The sequence below is a fragment of the Carya illinoinensis genome, chromosome 7 (assembly GCF_018687715.1).
Source record: "Carya illinoinensis cultivar Pawnee chromosome 7, C.illinoinensisPawnee_v1, whole genome shotgun sequence".
In the NCBI taxonomy this organism is placed as follows: Eukaryota; Viridiplantae; Streptophyta; class Magnoliopsida; order Fagales; family Juglandaceae; genus Carya; species Carya illinoinensis.
Window position 1 is genome coordinate 33234523 of NC_056758.1, and position 20234 is coordinate 33254756.

The 20234-nt window shown below is 32.5% G+C and overlaps 1 protein-coding gene, 1 long non-coding RNA gene and 1 pseudogene across 2 annotated transcripts; 2 read left to right on the forward strand and 1 right to left on the reverse strand.

Moving 5' to 3' along the window:
• Positions 1-1458: 1458 nt before the first annotated feature.
• Positions 1459-7075, forward strand: LOC122315669 (annotated as a pseudogene).
• A 5008-nt stretch (positions 7076-12083) lies between these two features.
• LOC122315670 lies at positions 12084-13729 on the reverse strand. The gene is made up of 2 exons (XR_006244083.1): positions 12684-13729; positions 12084-12369 (listed from the first exon to the last, which is right to left on the reverse strand). It is a non-coding gene; the product is annotated as an uncharacterized LOC122315670 (long non-coding RNA).
• Positions 13730-16645: 2916 nt separating this feature from the next.
• Positions 16646-19917, forward strand: LOC122315671 (cinnamoyl-CoA reductase 1-like). Its single transcript, XM_043131735.1, has 6 exons — positions 16646-16815; positions 17567-17742; positions 17930-18115; positions 18275-18437; positions 19152-19338; positions 19432-19917. Exons 1-6 carry the CDS (start codon positions 16698-16700, stop codon positions 19562-19564), a joined length of 963 nt encoding a protein of 320 aa, XP_042987669.1. The 5' UTR covers positions 16646-16697; the 3' UTR covers positions 19565-19917.
• The last annotated feature ends 317 nt before the right edge of the window (positions 19918-20234 follow it).

A 20234-nucleotide genomic window follows, 5' to 3' on the forward strand; every position in this document is an offset into this window, starting at 1 on the left:
CTTGAGTGGTTCCTAGTATTCCTCCTGCATTCTCCTCTATGCATCTCTCAATATGCTCTGAGGAATGTTGGTCTTGGTCTTGCATTGCTAAGATCTAATATGTCCCTCACCATAATTTCTGATTATCGATGTTCTTACTACTAATTCACTCGCATTACACATACTAGTTGCTTTTAGGGCTCAAATATTATACATCAAATTTGTTTTGGATATGTATAAATATTAGGAATATTATACATCAAGTATTAGGAATTTACCGTGGTATCTTAGCTATGTATAAATCAGATTTGTTTTGTTGACTAAATTGGGGAAGGCCTCTGTTTCCATGTTTTTGTTATTTTGCCATTGCTCTTTATTCCTGGGAAATTTTCGGAAAGGTAAACAAGCTAATGTTTTTTTTTTTTTTATGTGTGAAAAATATATAATTCGCTTGGTTCTTTGTTGGCGCAGTCCAGAAATAATGGCATTAGATTATACCATCTATTCTTTGGTCTGCAAGGCAGTGCATTGAAAAGCAATTCTTTTCTTCTTCTTTTTTTATTTTTTATTTTTTATTTTTTATTATAAATTTGGATGCATAGAAAGCAGGATGAAGCAGCAGTGGATGCTACCCTCTGCAAAAACAACAACATCAACACTTTTTGCCCTGGTCAGTGTTCCCATTAAAGGGACAAAATTTTGTGCTAGTTTTTGTGAATTTTCAATCTAAACTTGTTAGCTAGAGGGCAGGGATAAACTCTATCCTGGAATTATATTAACAAATACATAAAGGGAAGCCAAATTTCATGGTTTTCAAAATACACATTGCTACTAACTGCTTACTTTTTAGACAGCTTATGTATCAAAATAGTATCAAAATGGTTCTTACGTGTAAGATAACAATGAGTTTTGTGTAGTTATATTAACATGAGCATTTTTGGACAGGTATCGTTAATGTGATGGAACAAGTCATTTTGGAACTGCTCAGAAATGATTATCTTTCTTTTACTTTGGTTTTGGATCTTAGTTTGATTTACATTGCATTGTGAATGATAGATTTTTTAGAGATAGAGAGAGAGATATCCCGTCCAGAAAAAAAAATATTTCCTACATGCGAATGTATTATTTAATTTGCTACAAGTCATATGTGTCAGTTTTTCATTTACAATTGTAAAACACAATATCCCACCCATCCGGCTGGAAGCACCTCCCTTTATATATATTTATGGTTTGGAAAAATTAACAAGGATGATGTTATACTTATTATCTTATTATTACTCATTTACTACTCTATAATATTTAAAATTTTTATTAATTTTTAAGTATTTTTTAAGATTTTTAATCATTAAAATAAATTAAAAATATATATAATTTTACTAATAATTACTTTTTAATTATTAAGTAAATAAGATAATTATATTAAAAAAAAGAGAGAGAGAGTTTATGGAGGATATTAAACCTATCATCATTTGATAAATCTGTGTGGTGATGGTAAGCCTATCATCATTCGATTAATCTGTGTGGTCACGGGTAGGAGATATCAGAGAGAGAGAATTGCTGACAACTTGGAAATGGCAGGTAAGAAAGTAAGCGTATGCGTAACAGGGGGAGGAGGCTTCGTTGCTTCGTGGCTCATCAAGCTTCTCCTCTCTAAGAACTACTTCGTCCACGCAACCGTAAGGCGACTCGGTATTTGTCTACCTTCTCTCCGTTTGTTTACTTATTTTCTCTATTCCATCACTTTTCTGTACAAGATTATCTGTTCCATCCATCCATCTTACTCTGGAATCACCCTTCTTTGCCTACTTTATTTTGAATTTTAAATTTTCAATTCCGATGAATAATCTCGGTGGAGTATGGTCATTTTATCGAATTGTTCTTTTGGTTTCCAGGTCAAGAATGTCGTCTTTTTTCGACCACTGTTGTTTATTTCAATGAACTAATGGGGTCTTCGACTATATCCCCTTGTCTAATGCTTTCTTGTGTCTGTGAAAAACCGATGCCCTTTCAACCAGACAATAAGTCATGACTTTTGTCACTATAATCACTTGCAATTGGAATCAGGGACGAATATTAGAGAGGAAACCCCAAGAATTTTTAGTTTTTTTTTTTTCTTTTTAAACATAATTTGTAACAAAACCTTTGATGGAATTTATTTAATATTGTATAAAAAAATTTCCCCGTAAAAAATATTTAACTTGGCCACCTAGGATCGTTTGGATTAAGAAATTATTTTATCTCATTTTTATAATTTTTTCAAATTTCTGCACAAAATATAATAAACAATTCAATTTTTTCAAATTTCTATTCAATTTTTTCGAATCTCAAAACAATAATAATATTAAAAAATAATATTTTAACAATATTTTATTTAATTTTCAACTTTCATTTAAAACCATCTCATCTTATTTCACTATCCATACAACCCTTAAATTTCAATCCATTCCTGACCTGAATAGATTACAACCTTTTGTTCAAGTTTGAACAAAAAATTATAAAATTTATGGCAACCGCTATGAAAGTCATATGGACTCATTTATTGATTCAATTTTTGGTAATATATATCAAGCAAAAATGTGAAACTTTCCTCTGTATATGAATTATACTTATTTTGCATCTAAAAATTAGTTTTTTGAGGACTCTTTGATGAGATGAACACTTTGGAAATACTGTGCAGGAGATGCAAAGTATGCTCATTTGAATGCATTTGAGAAAGCATCTGAAAACCTGAGACTATTTAAGGCAGACTTGCTGGATTACGACTCTATACGTTCAGCAGTTGAAGGGTGCGTAGGAGTATTCCATGTTGCCAGTCCAGTTCCTACATCCGCAGATACAGTACTAAACCCCGAGGCAAGAATAACGGAGTAACTGTGATTTTTCCCCTTCTAAATCATTGTTTTTGCATTAGTTAGTACAAAACTATTAAGAGACAACCATAATAATACAATTACTACAAGTGAGTGTGGAATGAAACATAATATTTACCTTTCAAAAAAAAAAAAACATAATATTTTTTATTTATTACCTTCTTAAATTTAAGCTATGTTCATAATACATAAATATATCATTGTAAAGGTAGAAGTGATTGAACCTGCTGTGAAGGGCACACAAAATGTACTCAAAGCAAGCATTGAAGCAAAAGTTAGCGATTTGTTTTTGTGTCCTCCATTTCTGCTGTGTTCATGAATCCAAGTTGGCCCAAGGATCAAGTTATGGATGAAACTTGTTGGTCTGATACGGAATACTGTAGAACCACTGAGGTAAGTAATCTGAAAATGCAGATTTTTGTTGAGCTTGTAGTTCTATTTTATGCATTGTATGATACCAGTACGTTATCAGAAATTAGTTGCATAACAGTTCCAAAGTATAGATTGTGTTCAAATCTTTCTCTAGAATGCTTAATTAAGTATTCCTACCAGAACTGGTACTATCTCTCTAAAACAGAAGCAGAACGTGAGGCGCTGGAGCTTGTGAAAGGAAGTGAGCTTGATGTTGTTAGCATATGCCCTACACTTGTCTTGGGGCCAATTTTGCGGTCTACAGTGAACGCAAGTAGTTTATTTCTCTTGAGATTTCTGAAAGGTACTTACATGTTACATATATACCTCTATCTATGGTATGAATCCCTTTTTTAATCGTATGCATGTTATTGATTATTTTTGGTTAATTGCTAGATTTTTGTGGACCGTGTGTCTCATTAGAACATGTCACAACAATGTTTTTTTTTTTTATAATATATTAACTGATTGCAATTGCTAATAATCAATGGATGAGTAACTTTAGTTGTTTTCCCCTAAACATTGTTTTTATCAAGTCGAAATGAATGTTGTCTTTATTTCTGAAGTATTTGTATTTTATTGATGTTTTCATGAATTAAGAAGGACTCGAATCGGTGGAAAACTGGCTTTCGTGGATTGTAGACGTGCGTGATTTAGCTGAGGCACTAATCCTAGCTTTTGAGAAGCCTGAAGCTGAAGGAAGATACATTTGCATGTCACACATGATCAAGACAGAGAGCCTAGTGGACATGCTGAAGAGTGAATACCCCCATTATAAGTATCCTAAGAAGTAAGCTTCTCTTTCAGCCATTTAGTTAACAGTCAACCTAGTTCTGTATATAACATGTTTGGTCATGGTTTTGCATTCTGGTCGCATTGGCAGCTTCACTGAAGCGCAGGAAGAAATACGAATGAGTTCAGAGAAATTGCAAAGGTTTGGTTGGAGTTACCGGCCATTGAAGGACACTATTATTGATAGTGTAGAGAGCTATCGTCAGGCTGGGCTTTTGGATTGAGAAGGGTAATCATACCTTACCAAGTAGGAGTAACAGCCGGATTTGGATTGGGAGGTAATCTCACATCATCTCAACTCATTTCATCTTATCATTAAAATTTTTTTAAATTCTCACACAAAATATAATAAACAATTCAACTTTTTTAAATCACAATTCAACTTTTTCGAATTCTAAAACAATAATAACAGTATTTTATTTAATTTTTATCTTTCATCTAAAATCTGATCATCTCATCTCATCTTCCAATCCAAACCAAGCTATAAGGCATTGTTAGAATATGGATTAATGTTTTAAATTCCATAGAATATTTTGCCATCAGTGCATTTCAATATATCATTTCAGGATTAGTTATATATATAAACTGATAACGAATAAAATAAATACATTTATATATAAATGTGTATCATATTTTATTTTTGTGTGTAAAATCAGAATTAATAAAAGAATTACATGTACATGTTAGTGTGTATCATATATATATATATATATATATATATATATATATATTTGTGTGTGTATGGAATAATTGAATATTTCTAAAATGAATATACGTTGAAAATACTAAAACAAAGATAAAAGTATTAGTGTCGAAAGATAATGTTAAAAAAAATTACAAATTTGAGTTAGGACACAAAATAAAAAATAAAAAAATAAAGAACCAAGAAATTATTAAAAATAAGGATATTTAAAAAAAGATAGAGAATGAGAAGACATATTTAAAGTTACAAAAAAAAAAATTAAATGATATAAATCCTTGTTAGATTTTAAAATTACATGAATGTCATATAGATTTAAAATTGACAAAAATATCATCTAAATATAAGAAAATTACAAAATTGTCATTAAAATAGTCTCGAACGAAATGTAATCTGAAATTGGCCGAAAGGGGTTGGAGAAATCCTCCCAAATTCAATGCTTGTCTATTCTCATTAAAAAAACAATTGAAGTAATAACCATAACATGTGTGATAAATAACAAGTTGAAAGAAATTGAGAGAGAATAACTTATATTTGGTGTGTCAAACTATACAATAGAAGGCCTATTTGTAGGAGAATGAGACCAAAGAGACAATGGAAATGCAATAAATCAACGATAATAATTTATTTATACAATAAATTAAATATGATAAAAAAAAAAAGTCATATTACAGTACATATGCTATAATATTATAAATATATTCTATCATAAGTATGATATAACATCTTATTCAAACTCAGGATGATGGTAAATATCTCAGCTTGAGTTTGGTTCATCATCATCCCAAGTTTGGAAATAAAATCATGTTATAGCCTAGGTGGATGGGACTTGGTGAAAGTTTCAACCAATTGATCTTCCGATGAGTTAGAACGTAAAGATAAGGTGCCTTGCTAAAGATGATGTTAGATGGAAGTTGCAATCATTCTTGGAATGATTAGTGCACTCTTGGAAAAAAATCATTGGGAGGAATCTGAATAGCATTGCGATTGTCACGAAAAAGTGGGGTACATGCAGGCTAAGGAGTGGTTGTGTATGTCAAAAGTCAACGTAGCCACAAAAACACAGAAATTGTGTCAGCAAGTGCATGGTATTTTGCTTCTGTGCTAGAAATGGTGATAACAGATTGTTTCTTATTAAACCACAAAACCAAGGAAGTCCCAAGTAAAAAATAGTAGTTAGCGGTAGAGTGCCAATTAGTGAGATTCCCAACCTCATCTGCATCAGAGTAGGCACGTAATTCAAGGGATGACAAATAGGAGAAGTGAAGATCATGAAACAAGGTTCCCTTGACATAGCACGATATACAAAGAACAACAATATTGTGAGTAGAGCGAGGGGCGCTCATGAACTAGCTAACCAATTGAACGGTATAACAGATATCCGATCGTGATACAATGAAATATATAAGATTGCCAACCAACAGTCTATAGAGAGTGGGATCAGATAGAGGCCCACCATCAGTAGCAAGAAGCTTGACATTTGTCTCGAGAGTAGTAGTAGTAGTAGTAGTACTGATCTTACTGTCGATCAAACCAACCTTAGAAAGAATATTAGAAGCATACATGCTTGAGAAAGATAATAACCTTTTGAACTAAAGGTAACTTCAAGGCCAAAAAAATAGTCGAGTTGGACCAAGTTCTTCATCTCAAAGTTTTGGCTAAGAAAATGCTGAAGAGTGTGTATGCCTGCAATATCATTACTAGTGACAATCATGTCGTCCACATATATCAAAACAAGAAAGTACTGACAGCAATTGTGCGGAAAACAAGGCATAATCATATGTACTAGATACAAAACCTTATTGGGAGATCACATAGCTGAATTTAGCAAACCAAGCTTTAGGTGATTCTATGAGACCATATAAGGCATGAGACCATATGAGGCATGACAAAGCTGATAGACTTTATATGGAGGGAGCTCATAACTTGGAGGAAGTTGCGTATAAAATTCTTCTTTAAGATCACTATTAAGAAATGCATTATTTTACAACCATATGGAATAAGGTCCATTGAGAAACTGCAGCAACTACAAGCAAAGATCGAATTGAGTTAAGTCTAGCAACTGGAACAAATGTCTCTTTGTAATCAACATCATATTCTTGGGTGAAGCCCTTCACAACCAGACAACTTTTATATTGTTCCATTTATCTATTTGCCTGAGTCTTGGTTTTGTATACCCCTTTACATCCAACAACAAACTTATGAGGGGGCAAATCTACCAGAGTACAAGTATGATTTTTTGTAAGGGCATCTAATTCTTCAGACATGGCTTTTTGCCAGTGATGATCAATTTAAGACTCACGATAAGTGTGAGGTTCATGAAGAGTTGTAAGAGCAAAATAATAATAATAATCTTTGAAATGATTGGGAGGGGCTCTTATCCAACTGGAACCATGAAGATTAGCAACTGGAGGGAACTAAGGGACAAGTGATGGAGCAGAAAGACCAAGAAACACATCAACAATCTTGGAATTAAGTAGCCAGAGATGGAGCGTCAGTAGAGCTTGTATTACCTGCAACACTATCAAATGACTCATGATTTAAATCAATAAAATGGTTAGTGAAGACAAACAAATGGCTAGGAGAGGTAAAGCAAAAAAGTAGTAGACTAGTGAAAAACTTGTATTATTCCCAAAAAACCACTTGCATAGAGAGCCGAAGACTTTGGTGGTGAAATCATAACATCTATATGTGTGGTCAAATAAAAACTTGACGGATTCTTTTACAAATGGACTCTCGAGAGATTTGGTGAATGATACATTTAGTGGAATGAGTTTGAAACATTTCTTTTAAAAATCGTTTGTAATAGGAACAAAACCTTACATATTAATAAATAGTCTAATGTTTAATGAGTTATAACAAGTTACAGTTATGTGACTCGTATAATACTGAAATTTAATTTAATGTGAGAAACATTTCCAAAATGGTCAATGCTGGCTGCTATAACCAGATAAATGTGTCATGGATGATGACTCTTTAATTTGGTTTCCAACTGTCATAGCATATCCTTGCTTGAGCCAGCTACTCGTGGAAGAAACCCTCCCAACTCCAATGCTTGTCTATTCGCATTTAAAAACAATTGGAGTAACGACCATAACATTTGTATTTTACACATTTTAGTCACATTAGCTTATTGGAAGATCGTAGATTGAATATTAAAGTTTACGAATTATGTCAACTATGTAGGAATGAAAAAATGTACTCGAGTAGATTCAAAATTATCACAAATGACCATTAGGAAGTGCATGAATTGTTGGCGATCACAATGTTGAGCAAAAAGTTATACATCAGTGGTACATGTGAATTGTGGTTTGGCAACAATCAACTGATCGCAAAGATTATTAACTTGACAATAAAATTCACAAATAGAATAAGCAAGCGTAATGGAATGCGTGTTGAAAGGTGGCCACATACGGACAAGTTGATCCCCAGATAGATTATTCCTCTAGTAATGACTCTGCTCTCTTCTTTTTCAAGAAAACATCAGGAATGTATATAGAGAAATTATACTTACAGTCCTGAGTGTGTAAGCGCCATGTAATCACTTTAAAAAAATGAATAAATACGAGATTCATATTAAAAAATTAATTAATTTTTTAATTGTAGATTTTACTCTTTTTCAAAACGATTGCACGGCACTTGTCCACTCCACGACTGTATGTAGTATTACTGATATGTATATATATTACTCTACCAAGATGATTTCATGAAAATTGATATTTTTTTCTTTTGAGAAATACGATTTTCCATCTTAACTATCAGTATCTCTAATATATTTATTATATGTCACAACTTAAGTAATTTCTATTTAAGTATTTGCTAAATAAAATTAGTTAAAATTATGTATCCCATTAAAAAAATATATATGATCAAGAACGAAAACATTTAAAATGAAAATATTATTGAGTTATATAAATATATATATATATATATATATATATGACTAAACTAGTTTCAGGTTTTAACAAATATAAACCACGAGTTTTCAAGCCGTTTTCAAGTTCGTCCTTCACACATACGGTCATGGTTCTGGTCTTGGTCGTTTTTAATGCAAGTTTGCTTAACCTAACTAAAAAAGATTTGAGAGTCGGTAAATAGGAACTCAGAGACAGAAAAGATGTGCATGCATTAATACTTATCCCTATATTTGATTTTGGACAAACAATAACAAAACATGAAAAATGAGAGGATGGAAGTGACTGAGAAAGAGAGCAATCTTTCACTAAACCCTATTGGTTGTTCTTATTTTTCGTAACTCCAAAGTTGGTCTCCTTTTGGGAGCACTCGCACAGATCAATCACTATGAGATGGAGAAGTACCACTGCATGAGCAATGAGGAAGATGATGAATGAAGGATATAAAATATCACAACCCTAGATAAACCAAGTATAGCCCATCAAAAGGCCTCCACTAGAAGACAACAGAATAAGCAATGAAGAAGAGACAATGAGGGGACAAAGTTTGAAGAAAGTAGGGTGTAGAACACGGCCAGATTTTGTTTTAGGTCCTATCTGAAACCCAAAAATTCAGGTAAATCTAGGCAAGTAAAAAAAAATTGTATACACTTCGGATCCAGTTTTTAACCCAGTTTTTTGTAACTGGTTTTTTTTTTTTTCCCCTTATTTTTCCAAAAAACATTGTTTCTGTTGTAAATTTGATAATACAAGATGTTTGATCGGTACTTGTACATGAAATATTCAACAATGTTATTTATTTTGCATTGTTATGTATTAGTTTAGTTAGTTGTAATGTATTATTATTTATTTTATTTTTTATAAATTTATGTTTTGCATTGTGATATAACAATAATATTATCTATTTTGTATTTTTATTTATTTTGTTCTTTAATTTATTTTTTTATAAAATCTTTTAAAAAATGTTTAAATTATTTTTTTAAAAAAAATCTAGGCAATTTAAGCATGATATCAGTTTTTTTTTTTTTAAGTGCTATAAAAACATTTTTTTTTGTTTTAAAGTAATTTTTTTAAAGTATTAAAAACCCGGATTAAATTCGTTTATAACCCTAATATCCAAGTTTATAGTAAAAAAATGTGAAAAATCTTGATATCTAGTTACAATCTAGATATTTGGTTTAAATTCGATTATCCACCTAGATTATTTTTGAATTAGTCTGAGCATATAACCACTTGAATTTTAGCATCTGAATCCGATTGCACACTGTTAGAGGAAAGACAACGTGTCAAAAGGAAAATAGAGGATAAGACATAAATAAGAAGATATGTGACATAAAGAAATAAGCGACAGAAGATAAATGGGAGGGAACTAGATGACTTGGGAAGCGAGACTTCAACTTTCACTGGAGCTTCTTCGACCTCACGACCAGAGCACCAACAACGAAGCCACTATTAGAAGATAGACCTTTGATCCTCATTGTATAGCAAGGATGGAAGCCCATCTCCCAATGGTACCCATGGCCTAAGCAGTGCCTACCAACTAGCACTAGAACCACCGACGACCTCTGTCATTGGTGGGGCACTTCATAACCCTCAGTCAAGCAAGCAAGCAACCATCTCGTCATGCACTCGCAATAAGTACTACCTTACATGTCCCATGTGCATGAGTAAGCTTGCTCGACATCACCTCTCTCAACGACCCCATGGCTACTCGGCTTGCCAGTTCGTCGCCTCAGTTCCTCGACGAACTGGCAGGCCACAAAGTGCCTTAGCAACTCCTCGACCATGAAGATAGCAACTGCCCGACCACATGCATGCAGGCACCTGACCATCCCAGCCACCTGTTGCCCAATCATGTCTTTCTCGGCCATCATCATCTCACTACTTTCACAACAAGTCAACAAACAAAAAATGTCAGGGACCGTTCGGCCTCCCAAGTGCCCAACACCGAACTTCACACTCACTTCTTATATGGTCGAGTACATCTCCAGTCAAAGCCGAGCTCCATGCTTGCACCTTATACAATCGAGCCTAGATCTTCTGCCCAGTCTCGCGCTTGGAAATATTTATTGCTTAATGCAAGTGAAATGAAATTAGGGATCCATTTTTTAAATTTATTTTTCTACAAATTTCTCTGGACTACCTCTAGCGAATATTTTATCTTGAAGATTTCCAATATTTTCTTTTGGAGAAAATCAACCTTAAGAATTGCAGACAATTAAAGGGGATAAAATATCTCTAGCCTAGATAAACCAAGCTCAGCCCATCAAAGAGCCCTCGCTAGAAGACAACAGAATGAGATAGGAAGAATAGACAATGAGGTGACAAAGGCTGAGGAAGAATAAGGTATTAGGAAGAAAAAAAAGGATGGGACATAAAGGAGATGAAATGTAACATAAAAGAACAAGGGACAGAAGATAAAAGGGAGAGAACTAGACAACTTGGGAGAATGAGACTTCAACTTCTACTACAGCTTCTTGAACCACACGATCAGAGCAGCAACGAAAGGGTCACCATCAGAAGATATACCTCTGATTCCATTATATAGTGCGGGTGAAAGACTAAGAAAGACTATAAAACAATTATACTATAGTGGATTCTCCCACCCCAAACTCTCGTGGGAGTAGGCATTATGTCAAAACACGTAAATCTATATATCATTCTCTTTTGTTTCCTTACATTTATTTTATATTCATTGCCATAGATATACGTATGTATATCGTACAACTGACCAAGAAAAAATATATGAAAAAGGAAATATTAGTACCACATTGATCAAATAAAGTGTAGACAAGTAGTTTATATCGAATCATTTTCACTACAGTATTTGTCTTAAGTTGAAGAAGAAGAGAGAATTACATAAGACATCTGCAACACACGAGCAAGGGTAATGGGCACTATGAGGCGCACTTAGCACATACGCCTCGTGATGAGCTCTACATTTATTTTGAAAAGTGCTGTCTACGCCTATTATATAATAGAAAACTAAAACTTTTTTAGTTGTTGGAATGCATCATAATTAACATACATTTTATGTTCTAATATAAAAGATGCTACTTTAGAACAACAAATTAAAGTGGCTTCATTGTATCATTGGAATATATTTGTCAATACTATAGCACGTTGAAATTAGAAAACAAAATATGTTCTAAAGACATGATTGTCATTACAATTGAGCCTTGGAGTCAAAATTTAAATTTCTACCTTCGTGTTTCCCTTATTTTCATAATAATTTCTAAAAACGAAGACGACTCCTCCTGCTAAAATACCTACATAACGTGTTGCGCATTCATATTCATTAACCCACAATAAAAAGTGTCCCCATAGATAATTGCTTGCAATATATTTTTAAATAAATGATAAAAATAATGAAATTTCTTATAATTGTTTTAATTATTTTTATCAAGGTGCTCTCAATTAATTAGAATAGAGATGTAGAATAAATTTAATTATTCAATTATTTATTTGTATGCAATAGTTAATTGTTACAAATAAATTTGGCTAAAAACATGAAAGGAACGAACAATCATTGTTACAATCTTTCAATTCCTCAAGACTTTGTTCTCTGCTTCTTAAACGGTCCTTATTAGCTCGCTTTTTTATTTGCCTTGTTCCCTGCATTGAGTGGTATGATTTCTTCTTCCATTTTTTTATTTGCTATGGCACACATGTAAACGGTCCTTAGTAGCTCGCTTCTTAGTAGCTGACATATGAATGACAAAAATACCAGTAATTTATTCCAATATTTGAAGAAAATTTCAACGATGAATAAGAGATAACATAAAAATCTCAGGCAGGATAAAACAATCATACCGAGTAATACAAAGCGGAATAGCACACGTACATATGAGTAAAAAAACAATAGAATCTAATATACATACAAAATTCATAGATCTTAACATTTCAGTCATGTACACAAAATTTTAACGATGAATAAAAGATAACATGAAAATTTAAAAAATTAAATAGAATAAAAAAATAAAATAAAATAAAAAATTGTTTACGTTAAGAAATTACCTGTTCAGATTTATGAACATCTATGAAGTTCTCTGCAAAAAAAATATAAATGGAGAACTACACGAACAATAACAAACAAAAAAAAATAAGAGTAACTCAAATCGAAACATAAACTATAGTAGTTTTGTAGATTTAAAAGAAAAAAAAAATTCTTCATCTTAGCCAAAAAATTTGGGAAGGAGTATACGATAAATAAGGGAAAAAAAAGTGAATATCCTCAAATCTGCAAGGATGAACACTGCGATTTTTTTCTCCAGCGTGATTTTTTTTTTTTTTCACTCGCGCTGGAAAAAAAAAATGTTCATGTCTACGGAAAAAGAAAAACATGATAGAAAAATGTAACAAAAATAAAAATCAACGGAAAATTTGAAAAAAATAAAAACTACGAGAAAATAGAAGGATTTTATGATTACTGTACACGAAAAAAAAAAAGGTATTGGAAGAGTTGTACGGCCAACAACAGATTTAGTAAACATAAATGAAAGAGATAAAAAAACCTAAGAACCCAGATCTAAACATGCTTTGTTCGGCTATATGCAGATCTATTTGTATCTATATTGAAATGAAATCAACAGAGTAAAAAAATAAATATGAACCCAGACGTGTATGAAATACATAAAATGGAAGCATATACACATGAAGCAAACGAAAAATATGAAGCCAATATATGTCAAAAGCAACAGAAATAATTTCTACATAACTGAAATGTAGAACCTTAGATTTGTAAGATATAAGGAAAAAAAAATTCATCCGAGCAAATAAAATAAACAGAAATGCGTTGAATGTTGTCTATTTCTTGAAAACAATATGAGAGAAGAGAGACAATGCGAACGAGGAGTCAAGAGGAGAGAGATGGGGAAAAAAAGGTGAAAGGTAGAGGAGATGGGGTAAAAAAGGTGAAAGGTAGAGGTCTTAGTGCATGTGGAAAGCAAAAACATGAGAAGAGGAGAAAAAATGTGAGGGAATGAGAGAGAGAGAGAGAGAGAGAGAGAGAGAGAGAGAAGATCTGGAAGGGGGCGGAGTGGGGAAGTCTGAAGGTGTAGTGTAGCGATGCATAGGTTTTTAAGTGAAAACAGCACCGTCTTTTGTGTTTTCGGGTGGAGTAGTTTGGGCGTGGCTGTGTTGAAAGCGGCGCCGTTTTGATGTTTTTTGGGTTGATGGATGGGCTAGGCCTCGTGTCTGTTTCGGGCTTGGGAAAATTGGGCCGGATTTTTAGTTTTCTCTTTGGTTTTAAGTGAAAAAAAAAAAAAAAAAAACACGTTATTACTACATGTTTGTGTTCCTAGCTGCTACCACATAATTTATTTAACTTTTGCACTTAATATATGGATGGTGCATATGATTATATTAAAATTTTAAAATAAAAAATATATATTTAAAAATTTACATTGTTTGGAGAATTTTATTTATAGTGAGCTGGGCTGGGCTGGGCTGGGCTGATCTTTTTGTTGAGAACTTGGAAAGTAATCTTTGGCTTTCATTCCTTTTTCTTTTTTCTTTTTTTGTTTCCTTTCCTTTTTTCTTGATATGTGAGAAATATATGTTCTTATAAATCATTTTGAACTTATCTATTAACCTATAGTCTATTTGTTTTTTTTTTAAATTAAATATAATATTTTCTCGTAAATTTGTGATCGCAAAATAAAATGTTGCTCTTCTTTTTTTTACTGTTTTATTTGCTCTAATTTATACTATAATAATTGCTACAAAGCTGATATCAATGTTTGGAAACTTTTATAATTTATAATTGGGGCTTGAGTATAAAATTATGTAGTGAGGAATTGGACCTTGTCTCTAATCTTTTGTGTACAAGTTTAGTTCTTATGTTTATTGTTGAATTACTTAGATAGTAAGCAGTTTATCTAGAAAACTTTATTACATTCCTTGTTTAGGTTGAACATAAATTTCGTGTTCTTTTTTATAATGTATTATCATATATATTCTGCTGTTTTTATTTATTTATTATATTGTCAACAATGAATCGTCTTGCCCCTACATTGTTTAGGCTCAGATACACAAATGTATATATATTTTGAAATTTTTTTTTGTGCGTGCATTTATATAAATAAAATATATAGATTTATTCCATTTCGAAAAGAGTTTATAGAAAATTTATTAATTTTTTTAAATACAATTTGTCATTTAAAAAAATTTATCTAAAAAATTTATTTGCATTTCTTATTTAAATAAAATATAAATTCCATTTATGTTTGTATTAATATATTATTGTCTATGTCCAACGTATGATTTCTCTTTCTTTTCAAGTATGTTTTGTTATTATCCATATAAATAAATGTTATATTTATTTTGTATTATTTTATGAATTCATTTGTATATGACATTTTACAAATCAATAAGATTGTTATTATAATATTTGGTTTGATGTGAATGTTAATCATGTCCTATTATTTTATATATAATATTTCTTTATGCTTTAAAGATATGTAATTGCAAGATTGTTTTTTTTTTTTTTCCCTTATATATTTGTTTCTATGTTTTGTACGTCGGCATGTTTGACAAATCGTTATTTATTTCTTCTTAGTCTGTCAAATTCCTGCAAAATTTGTGAGTGTTATAATTCTTTTAATGTTATTATTATTCATATACTCTGTGTTTTTTTTTTTTTTTTGGTAATGCTAGAAATTTTTTTGATTATATATTCACATTTGTTTGTCTATTGACCGTGTATACAACTATTAATGATAACTTGGCGCTTGCAATTCATATGAATCTGCCAAATGAAGTGAATACGAACCATGGAAAAGCATTCATCCAAGAGTTGATTGATCAGAGGTATGAACGTATATTGTCTCGCATTGGTAAAGTTTATAAATTAATATATTATAATAATTTTATTATGATGAATTTAACCCCATTTATAATTTTAATATTCTAAAACTCTTGCGTTTAACAATATGGAATCGATGCGTACATAACGAATGTCATAGAATTTCTGATCTTATTTTGGCAAAACCTATTGTTCTTGGAATACGGATCAAAATTTCTTCTTATAATAGTACTTCCTATTAATATCAACATTCTTACATTCTTGTTAATTATACATCTTATACTTGTATATTTATTCCTTCATGTTTATAATATAGGCATGTCGTTGTTATCAGGACCAACGTGTGTTTTTACCGTTGAGCCTCTTATTTCATCTTCCGTTGCATTACGTATATGGTAAATAACTTATTTAATTTTTTTTTTCATTTCTTATTTAAGTACACTATAAATTTTATGCTCCGGCAATGGGGGGATATTTTTCTTTTTTTATAGCCAAATTTCCTATTTTAAAGAATAAAATTCATTTTTTTACTTTTTCAAATTCTTTTATTTTATTTTATTCCATGTTTTTGAGACATGAAGATTAGAGATTGGTTAGGATGCACTAGAGATGGAGGATGAGAATTTGTGAATTGTGTGATGTGGATTTAGAACTGTGCATGTGCTTAAATTTAAAATGTTGATTGTTTGTTAGGTTTAATTCATGTAATAAGGATGAATTTCGAATCCCTCTATAACTTATTATTTAGATGTTGATTAATGCACGCACGTGCTGCTTTATATATAAAAGATAAAAATTTTATGTGTAGTCATTTTTATGGACTCTTTTGTGCACTCTAATAATATGATTGGTTGTGTATTAAGAAAAATTAATCCAGTCAGTTATATCAGTAGAGTGCACAGAGAGTACGTAAAAATGACCATGTGTAACGTTATTAAAAAAAAAAAAAAACACTACCATCTCGCCCATGTCAGATTCCTCCCGTTGACTGTTGATCAATTTATTTTTTAATGATTAAAATAGTGATTTTAAATGTATAAATATATATATATATATATATATATATTTATTTTAAAAATATTTAAATATGAAAAAAAAATTAAAAATTAAAAATTTTATTTGGCCTGGCGGCACGCAACCGCTGGGCGGCACAGTAGCGGGCTCTATATATATTGGTTTTGAGGATGAGTAAGGGGGTGTCAGAGAGAGGCGTCGACAACTTGTAAATGGCGGGTGAGAAAGTAACCGTGTGCGTAACAGGGGGAGGAGGCTTCGTTGCTTCTTGGCTCATCAAGCTCCTCCTCTCTAAGAACTACTTCGTCCACGCAACCGTAAGGCGACCCGGTAATTTGGCTACCTTCTCTACGTTTGTTTCTCTGTTATCTCTGTTCCATCACTCTGTGTACAAGATTATCTTACTCTGAAATCACCCTTCTTTGCCTACTATTTTGTGAATTTTAAATTTTCAGTTCCGATGAATAATCTCGGTGAAGTATGGTCATTGGTTATCGATTTGTTCTTTTGGTTTCCAGGCTTAAGAATCTCGGTCTTTTTTCGACCACTGTTGTTTATTTCAATGAACTAATGGGGTCTTTGATTATATCCCTTTGTCTAATGCTTTCTTGTGTGTGTGAAAACTGATGCCCTTTCAACCAGACAATAAGTCATGACTTTTGTTGCTATAATCACTTGCAGTTGGAATCAGGGACGAATATTAGAGAGGAAACCCCAAGAAATTGATTTTTTTTTTTCCTTTTTAAATAAAATTTGTAACAAAAACTTTGATGGAATTTTTTTAATATTGTATAAAAATTTCCTCGTCAAAAGTAATTAACTTGGCCACCTATATTTCAATCCTAGCATCATTCGTGAACGGAATAGATTACACCCTTTTGTTCTTGAACAAAAAATTATATAATTTATGGTAACCGCTATGAAAGTCATATGGACTCATTTACTGATTCAATTTTTGGAAATATATATCAAGCAAAAATGTGAAACTTTCCTGTATATATGAATTATACTTATTTTGAATCTAAAAATTAGTTTTTTGAGGGCTCTTTGATGACGTGAACACTCTGGAAATACTGTGCAGGAGATGCAAAGTATGCTCATTTGAGTACATTTGAGAAGGCACCTGAAAACCTGAGACTATTTAAGGCAGACTTGCTGGATTACGACTCTATACGTTCAGCAGTTGATGGGTGTGTAGGAGTATTCCATGTTGCCAGTCCAGTTCCTTCATCCGCAGACACAGTACTAAACCCTGAGGCAAGAATATGCGAAGAACTGTGATTTTAAATCAATGTTTTTGCATTAGTTAGTAAAAAACTATTAAGAGACAACCATAATAATACAATTATTACAAGTGAGCGTGGAACGAAACATAATATTTTTTATTTATTACCTTCCTAATATTTAAGCTATTTTCATAATACATAAATATATCATTGTAAAGGTAGAAGTCATTGAACCTGCTGTGAAGGGCACTCAAAATGTACTCAAAGCAAGTCTTGAAGCAAAAGTTAAGCGATTTGTTTTTGTGTCCTCCGCGGCTGCTTTGTCCATGAATCCAAGTTGGCCCAAGGATCGAGTCATGGATGAAACTTGTTGGTCTGATAAGGAATACTGTAGAACCACTAAGGTTAGTAATCAAAAAATGCAATTTTTTGTTGAGCTTGTAGTTCTATTTTATGCATTGTACGATACCAGTACGTTATCGGAGATTAGTTGCATAAAAATTCCAAAGTATAGATTGTGTTCAATTCTTTCTCTAGAATGCTTAATTAAGTATTTCTACCAGAACTGGTACTGTCTCTCTAAAACAGAAGCAGAATGTGAGGTGCTGGAGGTTGCGAAAGGAAGTGGGCTTGATGTTGTAAGCATATGTCCTACACTTGTCTTGGGGCCAGTTCTGCAGTCTACTGTGAACGCAAGTAGTTTATTTCTCATTAGACTTCTGAAAGGTACTTACATGTTACATATATAGCTCTTTGGTATGAATCTGTTATTTTAATTGTATGCATGTTATTGAGTATTTTTGGTTGTAGTAAACGTTTTGTATTTGTGTATAAAGTTCATGTGCTTCTCACTCTGTGCATGTGTTCATGAGGTGGAGTAACATCTCAAGTTAAAGTTTCATGCTGTGAGAAATTCAAGAATTGAGGTCGCAGAAAATCATTTATGGGGTTCCTTGTATTGATATGGCTTAAATCAGAGTTAAACTGGGACTTATAAGCCTTTTAAAACTGAAGCTTGGGTTGATTGCTCGACCTGGACTTCTCATGCTCATCTAGCAAACCACCTGATGGAACTTCACTTGACCGTGCATCCAATGCATGTTTAGTGATGTTTCCCTTACTTGACTAAACATCTCACGAGTTGTCTAGCTAGATTTTTGTGCAAGTCTTGGTCGACTTGTGTCTATCAAAGTTAACTTCAATTCTTGATCAAATTTGGAGGTCAATATGACAAAGTTTTGTCATTAGAGCATGTCACTATAATGTTTTATATATATATATATATATATATATATATATATATATTAATGGATTGCAAATACTAATAATCAATGGATGGGAGACTTTAGTTTTTTCCCCCTAAAAATTGTTTTTCCCGAGTCGAAATGAATGCTATACTTATTTCTGAAGTGTGTATATTTTATCAATGTTTTCATGAAGGACCTGAATCGGTGGAAAACAAGCTTCGGTTTATTGTAGATGTGCGTGATGTAGCTGAGGCACTAATCCTGGCTTTTGAGAAGCCCGAGGCTGAAGGAAGATACATTTGCTTGGCACACATGATCAAGACAAAGAGTCTGGTGGACATGCTGAAGAGTAAATACCCCCATTACAACTATCCTAAGAAGTAAGATTCTCTTTCAGCTATTTAGTTAACAGTCAACCTAGTTCTGTATATAACATGTTTGGTTATGGTTTTGCATTCTGGTCGCATTGGCAGCTTCACTGAAGTGCAGGAAGAAGTGCGAATGAGTTCAGAGAAATTGCAAAGGTTAGGTTGGAGTTACCGGCCATTGAAGGACACTCTTATTGATAGTGTAGAGAGTTATCGTCAGGCTGGGCTTTTGGATTGAGAAGGGCAATTATACCTTCCCAAGTAAGGGTAGGTTTCATAAAGAGGACACTTATGCTTACCAGGCATTGGTGGAGTCTAGACCCCCTGATGTGATTCCACTGACTGTTGTATAAGTTTATTCATATCATATTATGTCATACTGTCATGGTTCTGTTTAAGTGGTAAATGTCCGACTGTGTGGCATTTGATATCCTTGGAAGTGTTGAAATTTGGCTTTGCCCTTTTAGTTCCTGCTGTAGGCAATGCCCTACAGAACTCAAACTGCAATTAGCCAAAGAAATGTGTCATGGATGAGGACTCTTTAATTTGGTTTCGAACTGTCATAGTATATATCCTTGGTTGAGCCAGCTACTCGTCGAATCCTCCGAATTTCAATGCTTGTCTATTCTCATAAAAAACAATTGAAGTAACAATTATAACATTTGTATTTTACATATCTTATTCACATTAGCTTTTTGGAAGACCGTAGACTGAATATTGAAGTTTAGGAATTGTGTCAACTATGTAGGAATGAGAATGTTTATAGATATTCCTTGCTTATTTTATTCAGTACTAGTTGATTCGGGTGAAAGGGAGATATACAACACTCATCGATGCAATGCCAGTCACAGTTTATGGGGCCAATACTTATGACCCACGATGAATGCCAGCAGCTCGTTGATTCTAAG